This window comes from Callospermophilus lateralis, chromosome 7, assembly GCF_048772815.1.
Source record: "Callospermophilus lateralis isolate mCalLat2 chromosome 7, mCalLat2.hap1, whole genome shotgun sequence".
NCBI lineage: Eukaryota > Metazoa > Chordata > Mammalia > Rodentia > Sciuridae > Callospermophilus > Callospermophilus lateralis.
Genome location: NC_135311.1, coordinates 5,745,636 through 5,765,669, shown reverse-complemented (window position 1 = coordinate 5,765,669; position 20,034 = coordinate 5,745,636). Strand labels below are relative to the sequence as shown.

The 20,034-nt window shown below is 40.5% G+C and overlaps 2 protein-coding genes across 22 annotated transcripts in view; one reads left to right on the top strand and one right to left on the bottom strand.

The window, feature by feature from the left end:
- The window catches only part of Ubap2l (ubiquitin associated protein 2 like), a 45,590-nt gene extending 37,589 nt beyond the window's left edge, over positions 1–8,001 (bottom strand). For 15 of the 18 annotated variants that reach the window (XM_076862027.1, XM_076862030.1, XM_076862032.1 and 12 more), the window contains exons 1-4: positions 7,191–7,275; positions 2,887–3,016; positions 1,553–1,630; positions 641–751 (exon numbers count right to left, since the gene is read on the bottom strand). In XM_076862027.1, coding sequence (XP_076718142.1) covers positions 641–751; positions 1,553–1,630; positions 2,887–2,976 — 279 coding nt within the window. In that variant the 5' untranslated portion in view covers positions 2,977–3,016; positions 7,191–7,275. Of the gene's footprint in view, positions 1–640; positions 752–1,552; positions 1,631–2,886; positions 3,017–6,836; positions 6,877–7,190; positions 7,307–7,977 lie in introns of those variants that run through there. The other 3 variants (XM_076862021.1, XM_076862019.1, XM_076862020.1) reach the window with 3 other exon arrangements.
- On the top strand, positions 7,566–19,968 carry Ltap1 (lipid transport auxiliary protein 1). Of its 4 annotated transcripts, none has more exons than XM_076862037.1 (7): positions 7,568–7,880; positions 8,271–8,372; positions 14,593–14,710; positions 14,905–14,958; positions 15,900–16,066; positions 16,151–16,209; positions 19,046–19,968. In XM_076862037.1, exons 1-7 carry the CDS (start codon positions 7,815–7,817, stop codon positions 19,239–19,241), a joined length of 762 nt encoding a protein of 253 aa, XP_076718152.1. In that variant the 5' UTR covers positions 7,568–7,814; the 3' UTR covers positions 19,242–19,968. The 4 variants fall into 4 exon arrangements, with proteins under 4 accessions (XP_076718154.1, XP_076718152.1, XP_076718156.1 ...); XM_076862041.1 differs by lacking the exon at positions 7,568–7,880 and adding an exon at positions 8,493–8,553 and having other exon boundaries at positions 8,290–8,372; XM_076862040.1 differs by lacking the exon at positions 7,568–7,880 and adding an exon at positions 8,493–8,558 and having other exon boundaries at positions 8,290–8,372.
- Positions 19,969–20,034: the final 66 nt, after the last annotated feature.

Below are 20,034 nucleotides of genomic sequence, written 5' to 3'. Positions count from 1 at the left end.
CAATACAACCAAGTTCAGGCAAATCAACAGTATTGTGCAATATAAAGGTGATATTAATGGAAATGTTCTGAATTGTATAGTTTGCGATTTTGATCAACAGCAACAACAACAAAAAAAAAAGGTGAGCAGAGGCTGGGAGCAATAGCGCACCTGTAATCCTAGCAACATAGGAGACTGAGGTTAAAGGATTGCAAGTTCAAGACCAACCTCAGCAACTTAGCAAGACTGTCTTAAAAAGGGATGAGAATGTAGCTCAGTGGTAAATCACCCTTGGGTTCAATCCCCAGTACTTTTAAAAAAAAAAAAAAGTGAGCAGAAATCTTCCATGATTAATAACCAAGGCTATCAAGTAGCACTTCTAAATCATTCAGACTAACCCAAGCCTCGAAAATAGTCACTAGTCTGGAATGAATAATTTATTCCAAACCCAATTAGAAGATACTAATTTTACCCGTTTTTCCTATGACTATTATCCTCTTGAAGAAAAATTTTAAGTATTTGCAACCTCCAAGAAAGCTCCCTACTCAACTTGGAGAATAAGGTATACTGGTTGAAGATGACTATCCCACTTATTATATTTAGAATATTACTAGCTTCCCAACCCAGGACCCACATTCTAAAACACTATTTAGCACTCTACCGTGTCTGGGTTTCCTTCCAGCAGAACATTGATGGCTCTGTTAACATCTCCATTGCAGTCATGCAAAGCAATCACACATTCATCCTGGTTCTTGCCTGTGATATCAATCAACTGAAAAAGAAAAATCAACAGCCATCACAAACAAACTTACACTCCACACAAAAGGTAAATAAAGACAGGAGATACCAGTTGAGACTCAAAGAACCATAAGGCTTGAGGGGCAAAACAATTAAAATTTTGGAAATCTACTTCCAACAGCAAAATATTAGGGATGGGGTCCCAAGTATTTACAAAGCAATCAAACAATTAGGCATCAAATGACAAATCAAAGCTTAAAACATACAGACTTTAGCATACCATGAATTTACCTATTTCTGAAGTCCCAAACTGCTCAAAGTTGCTATAAAGTGGTATCAACAGGAGCCAGGGATGTAGCTCAATAAGCATGAGGTCCTGGATTTGATTCCCAAAACCCTTCCTCCACACATAAAATGGCACCAACAGTCATTCAATAAAGTTATAATTAAGATAAAACCTCTTTGGGGTTGGGTTGTGGCTCAGTGGCAGAATGCTTGCCCAGCATATGTCAGGCACCGGGTTCGATCCTCAGCACCACATAAAAAATAAAAATAAACAAAAAAAGGTATGGTGTCCATCTACAACTAAAAAAAAAAAAAAAATGTTTAAAAAAGCTTAAAAATTTTAAAATCTTTTTGAACAACGTATCTATCCAAAGGGACACAGTAAATCAGACAATGAAAGCACATATTTACTGGCCTGATCTACCATATTTCAGGAAAACTACTTCAATATACATGACACAAAGAATCCTGGTGAGCATCTATGATATTTCATTATGCTCACAGGTGGTTCTCTTTTCTATTAGCTTATAGCAAATAGTGATACACTCACTTGTTTCACCTTCTCCTCAAAGTCGGCATCATTGTGGTCCGAAATCATCTGTGCAAGTCGAATTTGTTCCGCAGTGGCCTAGGAATTGAGTGAGATGAGACCAAGAAAACATAATCAAAAGTCAAGAGTTTAGAGAAATAAAAGGGATCTAAGTAGCAATGTTTACTCTCCCCATCACCCTAGTTTTTTTCCTTGTTGCAAAACAATTTAAAGATGGTTAAATAGGCAAAATAACAAAAACAGAGGAAACCTGAAACTATTTCATTCTAAAATCCAAAAAAGAACTGGAAGCTTTTCCATCAATGTTCACGTTAAAGGGGCTTTCATCTTGGAATTACAGCATCACTTTGAAATATCTGCCCCTTAATTCACATTAATGTATTTTCAAAGTTATATATAAACCCAGTTCTTATTTCTTCAATTACTAATACTAACCTCTTAAGAGATTAATTGTGAAAATTCTACTAGAATTCTCTGTTTAAAAAAAAAAAACGGGCTGGGGCTGAGTGGTAGAACGCTCAACTAGCATATGAGAGGCACTGGGTTTGGTCCTCAACACCTCAAAATATAAACAGGTTAAGATAAAGGTATTGTGTCCAATTACAACTAAAAAAGATACATTAAAAAAAATATATGCTGGGGGATGTGGCTCAATGGTAGAGCGCTCGCCAAGCATGTCTGAGGCACTGGGTTTGATTCTCAGGCCCCACATAAAATAAATAAATATTTTAAAAAGATTCAATCAAATCTTATTAAAAAAATAAAAGCACATTAAGCAGAAAATTATAGTCCTACATATTCAACATATCTGACCATAGCCAAACATTGAGTACTTCATTCACATTAGATATCATTCACATTAGATATCCATACTGGTTATAAAACAGACCGCATCTAAATCAAACTTAATACCCATGAGGTTAATTTATTCCTTAAGGTCTCATACTAAACAATGGGCTAGAGTGCCTCAATTGTTAGAATGAAAGACAAAATCTGGAAGGGAAAAGTTGTCAAGACAAAGGCTGACTAAAGAGATGTCAAGGTAGAAGAAAGTCTAGGAAATAAGAAATATACTATTAAATGGTCCAGATGATAAAAGGAAAACACCTGTTAGAGAGACAAAGCAGCACAGGCTCAAACTGGAGCCATAAGTCTTACAATGTAGCATTAAACAACAACAACAAAAGCATGTTGTATCACAGCATGTCATCGAGAGCTATCTCACCCTTTAAAAAGAAAACAAAAGAAATCCAAGGACTAACAAGAATAAAAACCCCAAACCCCTATCTACCAGTAGAGTTACCCATGAATCCATAGCCTTTGGGTTCTTTTACCTGTGGCCGCTGCTTGTGCTGTGTCTGGTTTTGGTTTTGAGGTTGTTCCCAGTTTCCCCGGGCTCGGTTAGTGCCCACCGACGTCATCATTTACAGTATATACAAATAACAGTATTTACAAGGTAGAATACTGAGGATTAAAAAAAAAAAAAATTAGGCATTAAAATATGGGCAAAATGTTTTTAACTTCTCTTTCATCAGCACCTTCGCCACCAAACACTTGATTTCTTTAAAGGAACAAAGCAAAAAGTCACCTATTTTTGAGATATATTTGATAATTTCCTTAAGGATCTATGGCTGTTAATTCACCTTTGCACAATAATGTATAGGGCTTGGGATACAGCTCAATGGCAGAACACACTTAGGGGATTCCATCCCAAATACCACCAAAAAAAAAAAAAAAAAAACGGGGGGTTGGGAGTGAGTGTGTCTCAATGGGAGAAGGCTTGCCTAACATGTCCAAGGCCCTATGTTTGATCCACACCACCTCAAAAAATAAGATAAGTCATTCAATAAACACACATACAGAAAATACTGTATATTAATATTGTATTCAACCTACCTAAGACAACCATCTTACCTGCCTTACACATTGACCTCCACTGCTTGGGGGAAAGGATAAGTTCAAGTCTACCCTCTTTCTCCCTCAAGTTTCATCTCTCAGCATGCTATAGGTTTTATTTTTTTAACTGCACCCTTCAACAGGGCATGTGTTAGGATCCAGTTCCAGTTCAGATTTTCAGTTCCCTGCATAATAATTCCAACACACTGCTTTTACAGCTGCTTCTATGGGTTTTCTCCACATTTTCAAGAAACCAGAATTACAATTACCCTCAACCACTCACCTTAAAACACAGGGAATTCCAAATTTGACCCAAACCAATCACATACATCAAAAAATTTTATTTTAAAAGGCGTATAGGAAATCATTTTAAAGTCAAAACATTAATGCCTATAGGAAAACTTGTCTTTTAAGAGACAGAGAATACAAAGGGCCTTCCCTGACAGTTTTCATTATAAGATTTCTAACCAAGGATTCAACGGAATTCAAGTTCCCTTCATTCACATTTTGTTCTATAATGCAATTTCAGCTGCTGCATTTTGTTTAAAAAAAAAAAAAAAGTCATCATATGATAGAGTGCTCAACAAAAGATACTTTAAAATGTTTTATTTTCTTCCAAAGAAAACAAGTAATGCTTTTCTGCTCTATATTTAATTTTTCATTAAATACAGGGTTAATTCTAAATTGTCCAAAAGACACTGCTGGATTTTGAAGGAGGGCTTCTAAATAAATGTGTAAGGATTAACTATTAAGAAAGTAAATTGCACCTGTTTATTGAATGTCAGAGCTGACTTCCCTGGAGAAATTCTTCACCAAGTTTGTGTTTTTTTGTTTTTTTTTCCCTTTGGGTACCAAGAATTGAACTCAGGGGTACTCAACCACAGAGTTACATTACCCAGCCCTTTATGTATTTTATTTAGAGACAGAGTCTCAACTGAGTTGCTTAGGGCCATGCTAAATTCCTGAGGATGGCTTTGAACTTCTGATCCTCCTGCCTCAGCCTCCTGAGCTGCTGGGATTACAGACATGCATCACTGCACCAAGCTTCACCAAGTTTTGTATCAATAGGTTACATAGGTCTTTGGTTTTTGATGCGGTCTACATTCCCTATCACCAAGAAATATATTTTAAAGACAGCTTCATAGCTAATTTTTAATCATTAACCCCGTCCCTGCATACATGTGCACACAAGCCTGTAAATATTTCAAGCTAGTATAGAATTTTACTTTATTTTATTATTATGCAACACAGTAGTCCATTTCCCCAGGCTGACATTATAGTCAAGTTTCAACACTTAATTAACAAAAAAAGAAAAGTGTTGTTTAACCAAGAAACCTGGGTCCTTATCAAGAGGGGAAGAAAAAAAAAAAAAAAACTATAGAGGAAAACAATTATGTTTAACTTTAAATTGGCTCTATGATGAAGTTTCTAAATCAGAGTAGTCATTTCCAACCCACCACTGTAACTTTCAAATACTAACTACTTTCAACTTCACATATATCAATTTGGGAGAATGAGTTTATTTGCAAATATAAGCTAATGGACTAACTGTATAGACCACCACACATACCTTTCCAGTCAGGTGTAAATGTATTAGAAAGTGATCTTGAACGTCATATAATTAATCAGGAAAGAGAAAAATCCTCCTGTTCACTCTTACTACTAACTTCCACTTCACTCTTACAAGTGCTTTGAAATGTGTGACTAACAGAATTTTACCACCTACATAGTAATAACACCAAGCAACAGGTCACAAGTAAATGATCTGGGATGGATCACTTAAGGACAAAGAATTAATAGAATTTTTAGTAGTAAGTGGAGACAAATACCCAGAGTTATAGTAGTGGGGGTGAGGAATCTTGTTACTTTCCTGGAAAATAAAAATTAGGCACAAATAACCAGAGTTATCACAGTGGAGGTGTGGAATCTTGTTACTCTTTCTTAGAAAATAAAAATTAAGGGAACCAGGGGGAGAAGTACTGGAACCAAGGGAATAGTGCAGGAGCAAATACAAGTCAACAAGGAGTGCCCTTGACTCTCTATTTTGGAAACCAGCTACTTAAAAAAATAGCCAGAGAAATTTTACTGAAAAAAATAAATAACAAGTATTTATTGAGTGTCTACTATGTGTCCAATACTTCAGAAAATACAAAACATTATGACTTTTTGCTGCCCTCAGGGAGCTTACAATCTAATTTGAGAACCAATTCAGAAATCCTGAAGATGGACTGTGATGGGGAAGGCTTGATACCTTTACCAGCACAACTAATTTCCCTAGTTGCCTTTTTGAAATGACCTCTGCGTCCCCTTTCCCACCACCTTGAATCTAGTGAGTAATGCTCAGTTAAAGACACACTTCACAAGAAGGGGTTTAAAAAATAAAAAAACAAAACAGTACATTTTTAGGCCTTTTATCAATAGTTTACATGCCAGCAGTACTTCCCATTCACAACAGAAACAATCATGGGGATCTTCTAATCTTTAAAGGCAACGGTGTAGGATCTCAAAGCAGTTTTGTCAACTGATAATAGAGCCAAAATGTTTTAATTATCTAGTAATGCCGGTTGTCACAGAACACTATCACCTCCCAGCAATTCACATCAGATATTCCTAAAGCAGGATATGGGGGGGCGGAAGATGGATGGGGGGGGAGATCGCTCCATTTACTAATCACGATGAGTCAAAGGCAAAAACGTTAATAACAACAAAAACGCCGTTACTGTGGTGTTTTCCTTTCCACAACATCCTACAACAGAGGTGGCTACATTTCAAGAATCCCGAAAAAGGAGCAGTCTCCTGTTTGTGACATCAGTTTGAAAAGCAATTTAGGGGCTGTCCACAAGGTGAAGGGTCTGAAGAAGTCTGGAATCTGTGCCATTATGAAGAGTGAACAAATACCCCAGCGACCCAGTGACGTCCCTTAGGCGTAATACACCCCATGGGGGCCTACATGTCCAGCTTCCCAAATAACATAATTGTTTGGGGTACCCAAAACCACAGTATAGACAACAGGAAGCTAAAGACAGCTGCAAAAATATATTCCCACAGCCGGGTCGGTAAGAAAGAAGGAAGAGTAATAAGTGGAGCTGACAAAGAGGCTGGAAACGGAGAGGGGACGCAAGCCCACGCGCGGAGGATGCGAGGCTCACCCCCCTCAGCGCCACATCAGGAGCCCACGGGGCCAATCGCCTCCCTACCTCCCACCCGGAACAAATTAATCCTCCGCACTCCAAACTGAGGGCCACATGGGGGAGTTGGGGCAGCTCCACCCCATCGCCCTCCCCCCGCCACCCCCAACCAGGCCGGATCCGGATCAGAGGCCCGCAGAGGGCTGGAAAGGGAGGCGGCCCTCTCCTTCACAGGCACCGGCCCTGGGAGACAGCCCTACCTCAGGCTGGGCCCAGGCCTAGTTCGCTCGCGCTCTTTCTCGTTCTCCCCCTTCAGGCTCTAGCCGCATGGCCCCCCCGTCCGGCTGCCCCAAGCCCCGCCCCGGCCACGCTCCCAAATCGAGGCCCCGGCTCCGGCGCGGCCCACTAGGCCGCGAACCCAACCATAAACAAAACCTCCGGCGCCCGACTCGAGGTGTGGGGGGGCGCCAGGGCTCCCGAGACCAGAAGGGGGTGTACAGAGGGGGAGCGCACGGCGCGGGGGGGCCTACCGGAGGGGGGATACGGCGGGGGTAGGAGAGAAAGAAGGGAGGGTAAAAGGGGGATCGCGGATTTAAAGGGGCCGCGGACAATACCCGGCCCCGCCGCGCTGCCGCTGCCGCCGCCGCCGCCACCAACGCCGCTGCGCTCCCAACTTTACCTCAGTCTCCTCCACACTGACACCCCGGGCCGCGCCGCCCCTGTCACGTGATATAAGATTCCCTCCTCCCCACCCCCCTCCCTCCTTTTCCCTCTCGCGCTCGCGCCTTCCCCCTCCCACTTGCCTTCCTGCGTCCCCCCAGCACGTGACGTGAAAAGGGACGCGCACGCCAGCGTGCGCGTGCCACCACGCCACGAAACACCGAACTCGGGCTCCGTGCGCCCGACCCGCCCCCTGCGCGGCGGCCCCGCCTCTACCACGTGACGCACGGATGGCCTCCGCTTCCTCTTACTGGCGTAGTTCCGCGTCTCCGCACTCGCAGCTCCCAGGTGCCACTGCCTGCCTGAGTCACGTGTCGGGGGGGAAGCGGGAAGGCGTCGTCCTCCTTTCCTAGCCCCCCCATCCGCCATGTTTTCAGGCCGGGTCTGGCTCGGTCTTCCCCCGTAAGGAAATGGCCGGGGAGCTCCAGGGAACCCAGGCGCCGTTGCTTCGGCGGAGCCTGGGCTAACGAGGCAGGGCAGCGGGAAAACCCGAGCACTTCTGCGCGGGGAGGGAGGCCATGGCGTCCAGCAGTAACTGGCTGTCCGGGGTGAATGTCGTGCTGGTGATGGCCTACGGGAGCCTGGTGAGGATCTTCCCCCACCCTATTCCTGCTGTAGCGTCTCACCCAGTGGAGACCCTCCTCTTGAGCCGATCCCTGTCTTCATTCTCCACCCACTCACCTGGGCCTTTTCTGCGCTTTTGACTTCGATCCCAGGAGTACCTGGGAGCTTAAGTCACAGACCCAGACCGACCCGCCCCTGACTGAGAACCCTCCCCCTAAGCTCTAGGGCACAGACCCCAAGCCTCCCCACTATTGGCTTCCCTAGATCCACCTTCATCGTCGACGTCCTCGCTTTCCCCCAAGTTTTATCTTGAAGCCTCCATTTCTGAGAGCCGCAATCTGGAGACTTTAAATGAAGGCATGCCTTTTGTTGTCTTTATTAAAGATTCTTATCGTATCTTTTTTGGACAGGTATTTGTACTACTGTTTATTTTTGTGAAGAGGCAAATCATGCGCTTTGCAATGAAATCTAGAAGGGGACCCCATGTCCCTGTGGGACACAATGCCCCCAAGGTAGGTCCTTAGGACACAAAACCAGCATTCTTCAGTTGCGTTATAGGAACAAGAATGAGATTTTCTGTGCCTTTTAGAGATTACTTAAATTCACGTTTCTTTCTCTATTTACCTTTATAGTTAACCTTAGTGAATTGAGCAGTAACAGTCTTGGAATTTGGCTTACCTGCCCACTGCTCTGGTACAGTATGTAACTTTACCAAGAACTTAAGTTTTTGCTGACTGCTGTAAAATGTTTCCCCATTCATCTTAATCAATGTTTTTTGTTTGCTTTGTTTTAGGATGGATTTAAGAATGGTTACAATTAGCAGTAGAACAATGAAAGGTTGTCTTTGCAGAACTTAAGGCTTATTTAAGAGTCCCATTAAGTATCTTGTTCCACCATTTGTGTTACAGATAAGCCTAAGGAAAAGAAACAACTTAGGGGATAACATACAGAAAGTGAATAACCTAGTGATTTATTACCTTTGTTTATGTTTTCTTCTTAGATAATGCCTTCCTTTTAAATTTTGCCTCTTTCCAGCATCCCATACTATGTATCTCAACTGCCTACTTCACATTTCAACATTATTTGTTTGGGGGTACCAGGGATTGAACCCAGGGGCACTTACCACTGAGCCACATCCCCACCTCTTTTTATTTTTTGTTTTGAAACACTATCTCACTGAATTGCTTAGGGTCTTACTAAATTTCTGAAGCTGGCTTTGAACATGCCATCCTGCCTCAGCCTCCCCAGCCACTGGGATTACAGGCATGCATCAAACACCCAGCATCCACTTTGATTTCTAATAGATATCTCAAACCCAGCATATCTAAATCATAACTCTTGATACCCCACTGCCAACCCTATCTGCTTCTTTAATCTTTCACTTAAATGTACCTGCTGCCCTTACCAACTTCCTTTTGTTTGGCGCCTCTCCCAGTCTCTGAAATCTAGTTCTACTAGTTGATCGCACACCTTTGCACATACTGTTACTGTGACCTGGAATGGTCTTCACTTGACTAGATCATTCATTCTTTAGATCTTAGCTTAAATGTTACTTCCATGAAAGAAGAATGCTTACTGTGGATTTTAAAATAGGTCTCTTTGAGCTGGACTGTAGCTCAGTGACAGAGCGCTTGCCTAGCATGCTTGAGGCAACTGGATTCCATCCTCAGCACCACATAAAAATAAACAAAATAAACGCATTCTGTCCATCTAAAACTACAAAAAATATTTTAAAAACGAAATAAAATAGGTCTCAATTTTCCATTATTACCCTGATATTTTCTTCATAGCGTTTGCCACAATTTTTCTTTTATGTTAGTCTCTTTGTCCAAAACATTCCTCTCAACTGGCCCATGGTGCCACACACATGTAATCCCAATAATTTGGGAGGCTGAGACAAGAGGATTCTGAGTTCAGCCTCACCAATTTATCGAGGCCCTAAGCAACTTAGTAAGACCCTGTCTCAAAATAAAAAGGTCTGGAGATGTGACTATTTGTTCAGTCCCTGAATTCAATCCCTGATACCAAATAAGAAAAAAATTTTTTTTCTTCTGAGATCTTAAGCTTCAAGAGGGCAAGCACTTAGGTTTGGAGTGTAGCTCAGTGGTTCTAGTATATGCAAGCCCCTGCCTTCAGTTTGTGGCCCTGCAAAAAAAAAAAAAAAAAAAAAGTGCAGGCACCGGGCCATTTTTTTTTTTCCATCAAAGTAAAACCAAGGCCAACACATAGTAAATACTCAGTAATTCATTATTGAGTGAACAATAAGTCAATGGGAGAGCCAAAGCTAGTACACAATTCTCTCAACTCCTAGAGCAGTTCTTTGATTGACCAGTATTATTAATCCTCTTGTACTTGTTCCTCTCTTTTTGTTACTGGGTATTGAACCAAGGGACACTTGACCACTGAGCCATGTTCTCATCACCGCCCCCCCCCCCTTTTTTTTTTTAATTTTGAGACAGAGTCTCTAAGTTACTTAGGGCCACACTAAGTTGCTGAGGCTGGCTTTGAACTTGCTATCCTCCTACCTCAGCCTCCCAAGCCACTGGAATTATAGGGGTGCACCACAGCGCCAAGCCTTGTTTCTTTCTGACATATTACCTGGAAAGACTCAAGAAAACTGTCCTTGCCTGAAACTTTGAACAGTGTAATTTCCACTTGCCTTTCATGGGTTGGTATCTAACATATCATTAGCCAATCAAAACTTTGGCTGTTTAGGAGCCCTGAGACTATATGAAATCAAGATTGCTTATTTGACCACAGTGGCACATTCCTGTAATTCCCCCAACTATGGAGGCTGCAGTAGGAGGATTGCAAGTTTGAGATCAACTTGGGCAGTTTTGCAAGATCCTGTCTCCAAAAAAGGTGGAGCTGGGCACAGTGGCACACGCCTATAATCCCAGCAGCTCCTGGAGGCTGAGACAGGAGGATTTCAAGTTCGAAGCCAGCCTCAGCAACCTAGCAAGGTCCTAAGCAACTCAGTGAGACCTTGTCTCTATTTTTTTTTTTTTTTAAAAGAGAGAGTGAGAGAGACAGAGAAAGAGAGGAAAAGTTTTAATATTTATTTTATGGTTTTTGGCAGACACAACATCTTTGTATGTGGTGCTGAGGATAGAACCCGGGCCGCACACACGCCAGGCGAGCACGCTACCGCTTGAGCCACATCCCCAGCCCAAGACCTTGTCTCTAAATAAAAAACAGAATAGGGGCTGGGTTTGTGGCTCAGTGCTCACCTAGCATGCATGAGGCACTGGGTTTGATCCTCAACACCACATAAAAATAAAGATATTGTGTTCACCTAAAACTAAAAAATTTTTTAAAAATACAAAATAGGGCTGGGGGTGTGGCTTAGTGGTCAAGTTCCTCTGAGTTCAATCCCTGGTATCCACTCTCCCCATCAAAAAAAAAAAGTGGGGAGGAATTGGGGAGTTATAGCTCTGTGTTAAAGCACCTCTGGGTTCTACCCCCAGTATTGGGGGTAGGGGGAGATTCCGTTTGCTTTACAAAATTTATCTAAATTCTCATCCATTACTGGTAGAAGTATAAATTATTAAAACCACTTTAGAAAATAATTGGGCATTATCAACTAAGATTGAACATGTACCTAGCTAATCTATGGCCCAGCAGTTCCATATCATAAGGAAATTAATTTGTGCTCATAGTACTAGAAGTCATGTATGAAAATGTTCGTGGTAGCATTGTTCGTAATATTTATTTATTTATTTTTTATAATTTTTATTGTTGGTTGTTCAAAACATTACATAGTTCTTGATATATATCATATTTCACATTTTGATTCAAGTGGGTTATGAACTCCCATTTTTACCCCGTATACAGATTGCAGAATCACATCGGTTACACATCCACTGATTTACATATTGCCATACTAGTGTCTGTTGTATTCTGCTGCCTTTCCTATGTTCATAATATTTAAACAATATAAAAGTCCAGGTTAAAGTTAGTATTAGAAGTCATGTATGAAAATGTTCATGGTAGCAGAAGTCCAGGTTAAAGTTAGTGATACCAGTTCATATTCTAGAATGATTTAAAAATTAAAAATAAACTAAAATATGTGAACACAAAGAATCTTCAGAATATTCTTAATGAAAAAAGTTGAAAGAATAAACGTCTCCTTTAAAGAAAAAAAAAGTTGCAAACAGTGAATCTAAAAACCATGCCAAGAGCCTGGCACAGTGATGTATATCTATTATCCCAGGTACTTCAGAGGCTGAGGTAGGAAGATCACAAGTTTATAGTCAGCCTAGGCAACTTGGCACAAGACTGTCTCAAAAAAGGACTGGGGATGTCATTCAGTGGAAGGAGCACCCTTGGGTTCAATTCCCAGTACTATGCACACAAAAAAATCTGCCAACTCAGAAGCCATAGATGGGCTGGGGCTCAGTGGTAGAGCGCTTGCCTATCATGCTGAGGCACTGGGTTTGATCCTCAGCACCACATTAAAAAAAAAAAAAATTAAAGGCATTCTGTCCATCTACAACTACAAGACTTTAAAAAAAAAAAAAAACAGCCATTCACAAGATAATATGTATCATATGATTCCATTTATATGAAATTCTAGAATGACCATAAAGAACTATAAAGAACACATCACATTGCCTGTAGCAAACTAAGGAAGAGAGGGTGACTGTAGAGAACATTTTGGGATAAGGAAATGTTGATTGAGATGCCAGTAAATGGTTATATTGTTAAAATTCATCCATCCAAGCCAGGCTGGTGGGGCATGCCTATAATCCCAGTGACTTGCAATTTAGCAAGACCTTGTCTCAAAATAAAATACTTAAAAATGGAGCTCAGTGGTAAACCACCTCTGGGTTCAATTCCCCATACCATCACTAATAAGTTATCCAAATTCATTTGTCTTATACACTTAAGTGAATTTTCTTTATTTTTTATACAAATTCAACCTCAGTAAAGTTCATTTTAAACTTGTAGGGCTGGAGATATAGCTCAGTGTTAAAGCACTTACCTCACATTTGCAAGGCCCTGGGTTCAATCCCTGGCACTGCAAAAGAAAACAGTTTGCTGAGGAATTCAAAAAGTATTTTTCCATTTGTATAAATCTCAAAACTAGACAAAGTTAAGCATCTTATTTAGGATAATACATGATAAAACAATATGAAGAGTGAGAGGATTACTGGTAAATGAAGGTTTGTGGTGGTGGCAATTAGGAATGAGTATATAGGACTTCAAAGTCATTGATTTCCATTTCATAAAGCGAATATTGGATATAGGTGTTCATCTTGGTCTTTATAATTACTTAAAACGTGCATATGTTACCTGTGGTCTGTGATAATAGTTCACAATGGAAGTTTCTGGTAGAGTTAAACAACAAAGGGCCAGGGAAGTAGCTTGTGATAGAGCACTTCCTAGCATATGAATGAGTTTCAGGGTTCAATCCCAGCCAGTATGTAGGGTGGGGGGTGGCGTTACAATAGAAATTATACCATGGCATATACCTGTAATCCCAGTGATTTGGGAGGCTAAGGCAGAGGGATGGATTCCAAATTTGGGGCCAGCCTCAGCAATTTAGCAAGGCAATGTCTCCAAAAAAAAAAAAGAGTTGGCATTGTGGCTCAATGATAATGCACCACTGAGTCCAGTTCCCACTACAAAAGGAAAACAAGGGGGCTGCAGATAAATTTCATTCAGTAGAGTGCTTGCCTCAAATGCACAAGGCCCTGGGTTCAATCCCCCAGCACCAACAAAAAAAAAAAAAAAATTATTTCCTCAGGGGTTTGGCAACCCTCTTAAGTGAGATGGATGTGGAACTGATGATAGTGCTTGCTTCTATCTTGAAAGGGCAGCACAATAATAGTACCTTTTAAATTTTTGTAGCATGGATGTTAATTATCAATTTTTTTCCTCCAGTACTGGGAATTGAACCCAAAGCCTCCCACATACTAGAATGGTGCTCTACCACTAAGCTACACTCCCGGCCCTTTTCATTTTGTTTTTGAGGCAGTGTCTCACTAAATTGCTCAGGCTTGATCTTGAAATCCTCCTGCCTGAGCCTCCCAAATAACAGGGGTTACAGGTGTGTGCCACTGTGCCTGGTATGAATTACCAATTTTAGCAATTAAACTGGGTATAGTGGCACACACCTGTAATACCAGCTATTCGGGAAGCTGAGAGAGAGGATTAGTAATACAAAGCCAGCCTGAGCAACTTAGACCCTATCTCAAAAATAAAAAGGATTGGGAGTGTAGCTTTGTGGAGAGCCAGGTTCAATCCCCTGTGTGGCAAAAATGAACATTTATTTTTTAAAAAAATGTTTTTGTTTTAACGTGGATTTCTAGAAGTCCTGTGGTCCACCAGGTTGGACAGTCCCTAGATGTTTACAGATTATATGCAGGTCTTCTCCTTGGATTTCTAGAATAGATTATGACTTCCAGTTGTCCACTTTGTCCCAATTTAGGAAGGTCTTTATAATACCTACCAAGATTCTTAGACCAGTGTAAAATCTGGAATAATGCTGTAGAGCGTGAAGAAATTCTGGCAAATTAAAATATCTAGCTTAGATATGTACAGTTTGGAGAGGTTATTAGAGAACCCCATTCTTTCCCAAAATCTTACATCTTATCTGGCAATTTCAGTAACTACCTGAGCACTTCCACTACTTCATCTTAGTTGCTCACAGGCTCTGACCCTTTTCCAGATTAGTGGGAATCAGAGTACAAGTTAAGTGATTCTGTATTCTCTTCTCTACACATTCAGGACTTGAAAGAGGAGATTGATATTCGACTATCCAGGGTTCAGGATATCAAGTATGAACCTCAGCTCCTTGCAGATGACGATGCAAGACTGCTACAACTGGAAACTCAGGGAAGTCAAAGTATGTTGCAAGCTCTTGGAGAGCACTTCAGTGAGGAGTCCCACAAGTTCAGAATTCCTTTACACTTGTTGTAAATAGCTGCTAACAAAACCTCAGTTATTCCAGTTGTTGGCTATGTGTCAGATGCAGAAAGACAGTTTATTAGTTTACTGGAGTTTGAGAATTATGTCTGAGACTACTCTTTATTTCAACAGGTTGCTACAACTATCTGTATAGGATGAAAGCTCTGGATGCTATCCGTGCTTCTGGTAAGGACACTAGCTATCAGACTCCATTCTAGAGCCTTAAAAGCCATCTAGGGAACAGAGTAATAAACCCATTTTATATGTTAGGATTTGTCCTTTTTTTATATCTCGACTAGTGGGAATTTCCTGGAGTTTGGAAAATACCACTTAATCTTTTACATAAGGAAATTATGTAGGCAGGTTAGTTCTTCTCCTAAAAGACTAGGGTTTTTTGTTTGTCTTTTTTAAGATTCTTTTTTTTTTTTTATAAATTAGCTGTATCAGTTTCTTTTTTTTTTTTTAAATGAAAGAGAGAGAGAGAGGGAGGGAGAGAGAATTTTTTTTTTAATATTTATTTTTTAGTCTCAGCGTACACAACATCTTTGTATGTGGTGCTGAGGATCGAACCCGGGCGCACGCATGCCAGGCGAGCGAGCTACGGCTTGAGCCACATCCCCAACCCTTTTTTAAGATTCTTGAGACCTTTAGTTTCCTGAACTGGAAGATGATAATTTGTTTTTCCAGTAAACCCAAGGCGAATGATTCTTGAATATTTTTTCCCATTCTATGACCACTTGTCATATATGCTTCTATCTCTAACGAAAATAGCTTATATATATATATATATATACACATATACACATATGTACATATGTATGTATGTGTATATATATATATATATGCACATTTATATGTCAAATTCACATATATATATATATATACACACACACACACTTTTAATATAGGTAAATTTTTTAAGGATTGAATCCAGAGGTGCTTTACCACTGAGCTATATCCCCAGCCCTTTGTATTTTTTATTTTGAGACAGATTTGTCTATTTTTTTTTTAATATTCTATCTTTTTTTAAAAAAAGATGGGATTTACATCCAGCTCATATCACTTATTTCATTAGACCTATTTCTAACTTGGGAAAATAACTAGATATTGTCCCTTTATCTCCTCAGAGATCCCATTTCATGCTGAAGGCAGGCACCCCTGTTCCTTAATGGGCAAGAATTTCCGCTCCTACTTGCTAGATCTTCGAAACACTAGTACTCCTTTCAAGGGTGTGCGGAAGGCCCTTATCGATACCCTGCTGGATGGCTACGAGACAGCCCGCTACGGGACAGGGGTGAGCTGAATGGCCAGTTTTTCCTTCAAGTATCTAAAGGGATATGCCAGACTAAGAGAATCCTCATCTTTTCTCTTTTCTAAGGTGTTTGGCCAGAGTGAGTACCTGCGCTATCAAGAGGCCCTGAGTGAGCTGGCCACTGTGTGAGTTTGGAGGGGAACATGTCAAAGGGAGCTGCTTAGAGAATATGAGAAGTATTAGAAGTACTGGACTGTTCCTAATATTTATGCAGTAGCTTTCATAAAGCAGTATGAATGAATATCCATGATACCATAAGACTATTAGAATTGCCTCTTGCCAAATTAGAAAGAAGATGCTACCATATAAGTAATAAGAGAATTTTTTTACTTTATGTGCATCTTTTTCTTTTTTTTCCAGCCCAATTAAATGTCGAAATTGGCAGAACCTAATAAAGCATTAAATGCCACCTATTTTTATTACTACTTAAAGCATTATAACCTTATCTGAAACAAAGGTCACCACTAGAGAGTCAGTTTTGGGGTTTTTGTTTGTTTACTTATTCGTTTTGTTATTGTTGTTGTTGTTTTGGTACCGGGGATTGAACTTCAGGGGTGATTAACCACTGAATCACATTCCCATCCCTTTTTTTTTTTTTTTATTTTAAGACAGGGTCTCACTTAGGGCCTAGCTAAGTGGCTAAGACTGACTTTGAACTTGGAATCCTGCCTCTACCTCTGAAGCCACTGGGATTACAGGCACGCACCACTGCCCCTGGCGAGGGTCATGACTTCTGTTTGGGAATCATGACTTTCATTAACGTGTTAGGATGTTAACAGGATATTATACTTGGTAGTAATATCCTAAGATACGAAGGTATTACCTAAGAGAAGGAAGAGGAGTCATGACTTCTGTTTGAGAATGTTTTAAATATGTACTCAACATAGTTTCATTATGTTGTTTATGCATATCTTAAAGTGTTTGGTGAAAAAAAAGAAGGCCAATTTAGAATTAAAAACTAGTTACCATCCATGAAAAGAATACATCTGTTTTCTGTTGTGTTTGGCATGACTTTCTCAAGACATAAGGAGTATGTCTATTCTGTCTTCTCTCCGTTCTAAAAATGAGCTATGCTGGGATTTTTTTGTTTTTATTTTCTTTTTGGTACTAGGAGTTGAACCCAGGGGTGCTCTACCACTGAGCTATACCCCTGTTTTTATTTTGGGAAAGGTCCTCACCAAGTTGCCCAGCGGTCCTCAAACTTGGGATCCTTCTACCTCAGCCTTCTGAGTAGCTGGGGTTAGAAGCATGTGCTACCACACCTAGCCTGAACTACCTTGTTCTCAAAGACAGAAGGTGCCGGTGAAAACTTTTGATTAGAGCAGTAATGAAAATGATCACCACCAGGTGTGGTGGTGCATGCCTGTAATCCCAGCAGCTGGAGGCTGAGGCAGGAAGATTGCAAGTTCAAAGCCAGCCTCAGCAACGTAGTGATGCCCTAAGCAACTTAGTGAGACCCTGACTCTAAGTAAAATTTTAAAAGGGCTGGGGATGTAGCTCAGTGGTTAAGCACCCCTGGGTTCCAAAAAAAAGGCAGCAACAAGCTGGAAAAAAATGTTTGGAGTTAGGCAGGAAATCTGTTTTAAAATCTTCTGAAAGATAAATACAAATTCCACTTGTATAGGATTCCTAGGAAGTCAAATTCAGAGACAGAAAGTAGAATGATGATTGCCAGGCATTGGGGAAAGGGGAAAAGAAAACTAGTTTAATGAGCATAGACTTGCAAGATGAAAAGTGTTAATTGGAGGTTAGTCGTGCAATATTGTGAATGTACTTGAAGCTACTGAAGTATGTTTTCAAATGGTTAAATGATAAGTTTTATGCGTATATTATTACAGTTTTTTAAAAATTTTTTCTTTTGGCTTCTAGAAAGCTTCAGTGGGTATAGTAAAAAGAATATAGGCTTTGCAGTCTGACAACCTTAGGTTCAAATACCCAGTCTGTCACTTAATAGCTTTGTGACCTCATACAGGTTAATTATTGGACCCTCCATTTCTTAACCTGCACAACTAGGCAATACAAAAATATAGAGAGTGATGTTAGTAAATTAGATGTAAACCACCAAGTGTAATATACTAACATGTCAAGTACTCATTAGCTGCTTCTGTTCTTATTTTTAGATATTTAGCTTTCAGGGGACTTTCTTTTTTTTTTTTTTTTAAATATTTATTTTTTAGTCTCGGCGTACACAACATCTTTGTCTGTATGTGGTGTTGAGGATCGAACCCGGGCCGCACGCATGCCAGGCGAGCGCGCTACCGCTTGAGCCACATCCCCAGCCCCAGGGGACTTTCTTTAGATTAGGAATATGTTCACTACATATACACATTAGGTGAAATAAGTAAAATTAAAAGTTTTTCTTTAGGGCTGAGGCCCCCAGGCAGAGAGCTTGCCTAGCATGTGTGAGGCACTGGGTTCGATCCTCAGCACCACATAAAAATAAACAAGTAAAATAAAGGCATGCTGTCCATCTACAACTACAAAAAAAAAAAAAAAAAGGACTTTTTTTTTTTTTTTTAGTTTTCTTTAAATATGGTGTCAGGAAGAAAAAAAAATGAGCCAGAGACAAGGACTCAGTGGGAAATTGGTTTCTTTGCTACTTCTTACCTTCTTCGTTTTTTAATGACACTGAAGATTAAACTCATGGGTACTCTACTGCTATGCTACATCCCCAGCCCTTTTTGAAATTTTTTTATTTTGAGACAGAGTCTTGCTAAGTTGCCAAGGTTGACCCCACTTGTGATCCTCCTGCGTTAGCCTCCTGAATGTAACTACAGGTGTGAACTACCACATCTTACTGGTTTCTTTATTTCTAAGCTCTCAGATAGGCTTTTAGTAACTAATTTATAAGATAGGTCAGAGATCATTTGTGGCTATATTTATGGGAAAGGAAAGGACCTGAATTGTATTCTTCTGCTAGTCCTCATTCTGTCCATAACCTCCCCTCTTTGTATTCTTTAGGGTCAAAGCACGAGTTGGGAGCTCTCAGCGACAGCACCAGTCAGCAGCCAAAGACCTAACTCAGTCCCCTGAAGTCTCCCCAACTACTATCCAGGTGACATACCTTCCCTCCAGTCAGAAGAGTAAACGTGCCAAGCATTTCCTCGAATTGAAGAGCTTTAAGGATAACTATAATACATTGGAGAGCACTCTGTGATGGAGCTGAAGGACTCTCGCTGCAGACTGAGCCAGACATCTGTGGTGTCTACTGGGCAGCCCTCAGGAAATCTGGCTCAGCAGGCCCAGGCTGTTTTAGCTAAAGCTCCTGCTGTGTCCAGGGTTCTTAGAGCTTGTGTCTGAAAGGTCATTCCCCAATTTTTTCTTACAGGCATTTTCAGAATATCAGATAGGATTTTATTTTCCCATTAGTAGAATTTTTTTTTTCCTTCTGTGTTTGAATTCAGATGTCATTCTTATTTCTGTCACAAGTTTTCTTAAAAATCTTCACTTGTTTTGGCCATAGTCCACCTGTTTAATCCCAAAGGTGAAAAGTAAGGTATCTTCCATGTCTGTCCCATTGTTCTCAATTGAGTGGGAACTGCTTGGTTTTAGGATGTCTTGGAGTTGTTTGGTGGAAGAGGTGGGCAGGATCAGGGGTGGGGTGAGGAAGTGGGTGGTATGTGTAACAACTTACCCTGGCACTCCATTTAAACCAGGATGTGTTGAAACATTAACACAACTTTCCTCGTGTGCACTGATCTGCCTTTCCACCTTCATTCAACCCTCTTTATAAATAAATGAACAAGAGGGAATGTTCTGACACCTGGAATAATCTATGCCGAGATACAAGATGATATGGAGGAATGGTTTCCCCTAATAAGGCAGTGTATTGGTATGGTTTTATGGATTAGTTATTTAATAAAATGAACCATTAAAAAACAGAACACATGACTCATTTCTTTATTGTTGTCTTTTGGTAAAATGGGTATACAGTATGTTTTCTGTACTTT

Excerpts from the sequence above, each read along its gene's own strand:
- Ltap1 (XM_076862037.1), top strand. The coding sequence starts at position 7,815 with ATGGCGTCCAGCAGTAACTGGCTGTCCGGGGTGAATGTCGTGCTGGTG. Across the intron at positions 14,711-14,904 it reads GGAAACTCAGGGAAGTCAAA|GTTGCTACAACTATCTGTAT; the intron begins GTATGTTGCAAG and ends TTATTTCAACAG. Across the intron at positions 16,210-19,045 it reads CTGAGTGAGCTGGCCACTGT|GGTCAAAGCACGAGTTGGGA; the intron begins GTGAGTTTGGAG and ends TGTATTCTTTAG.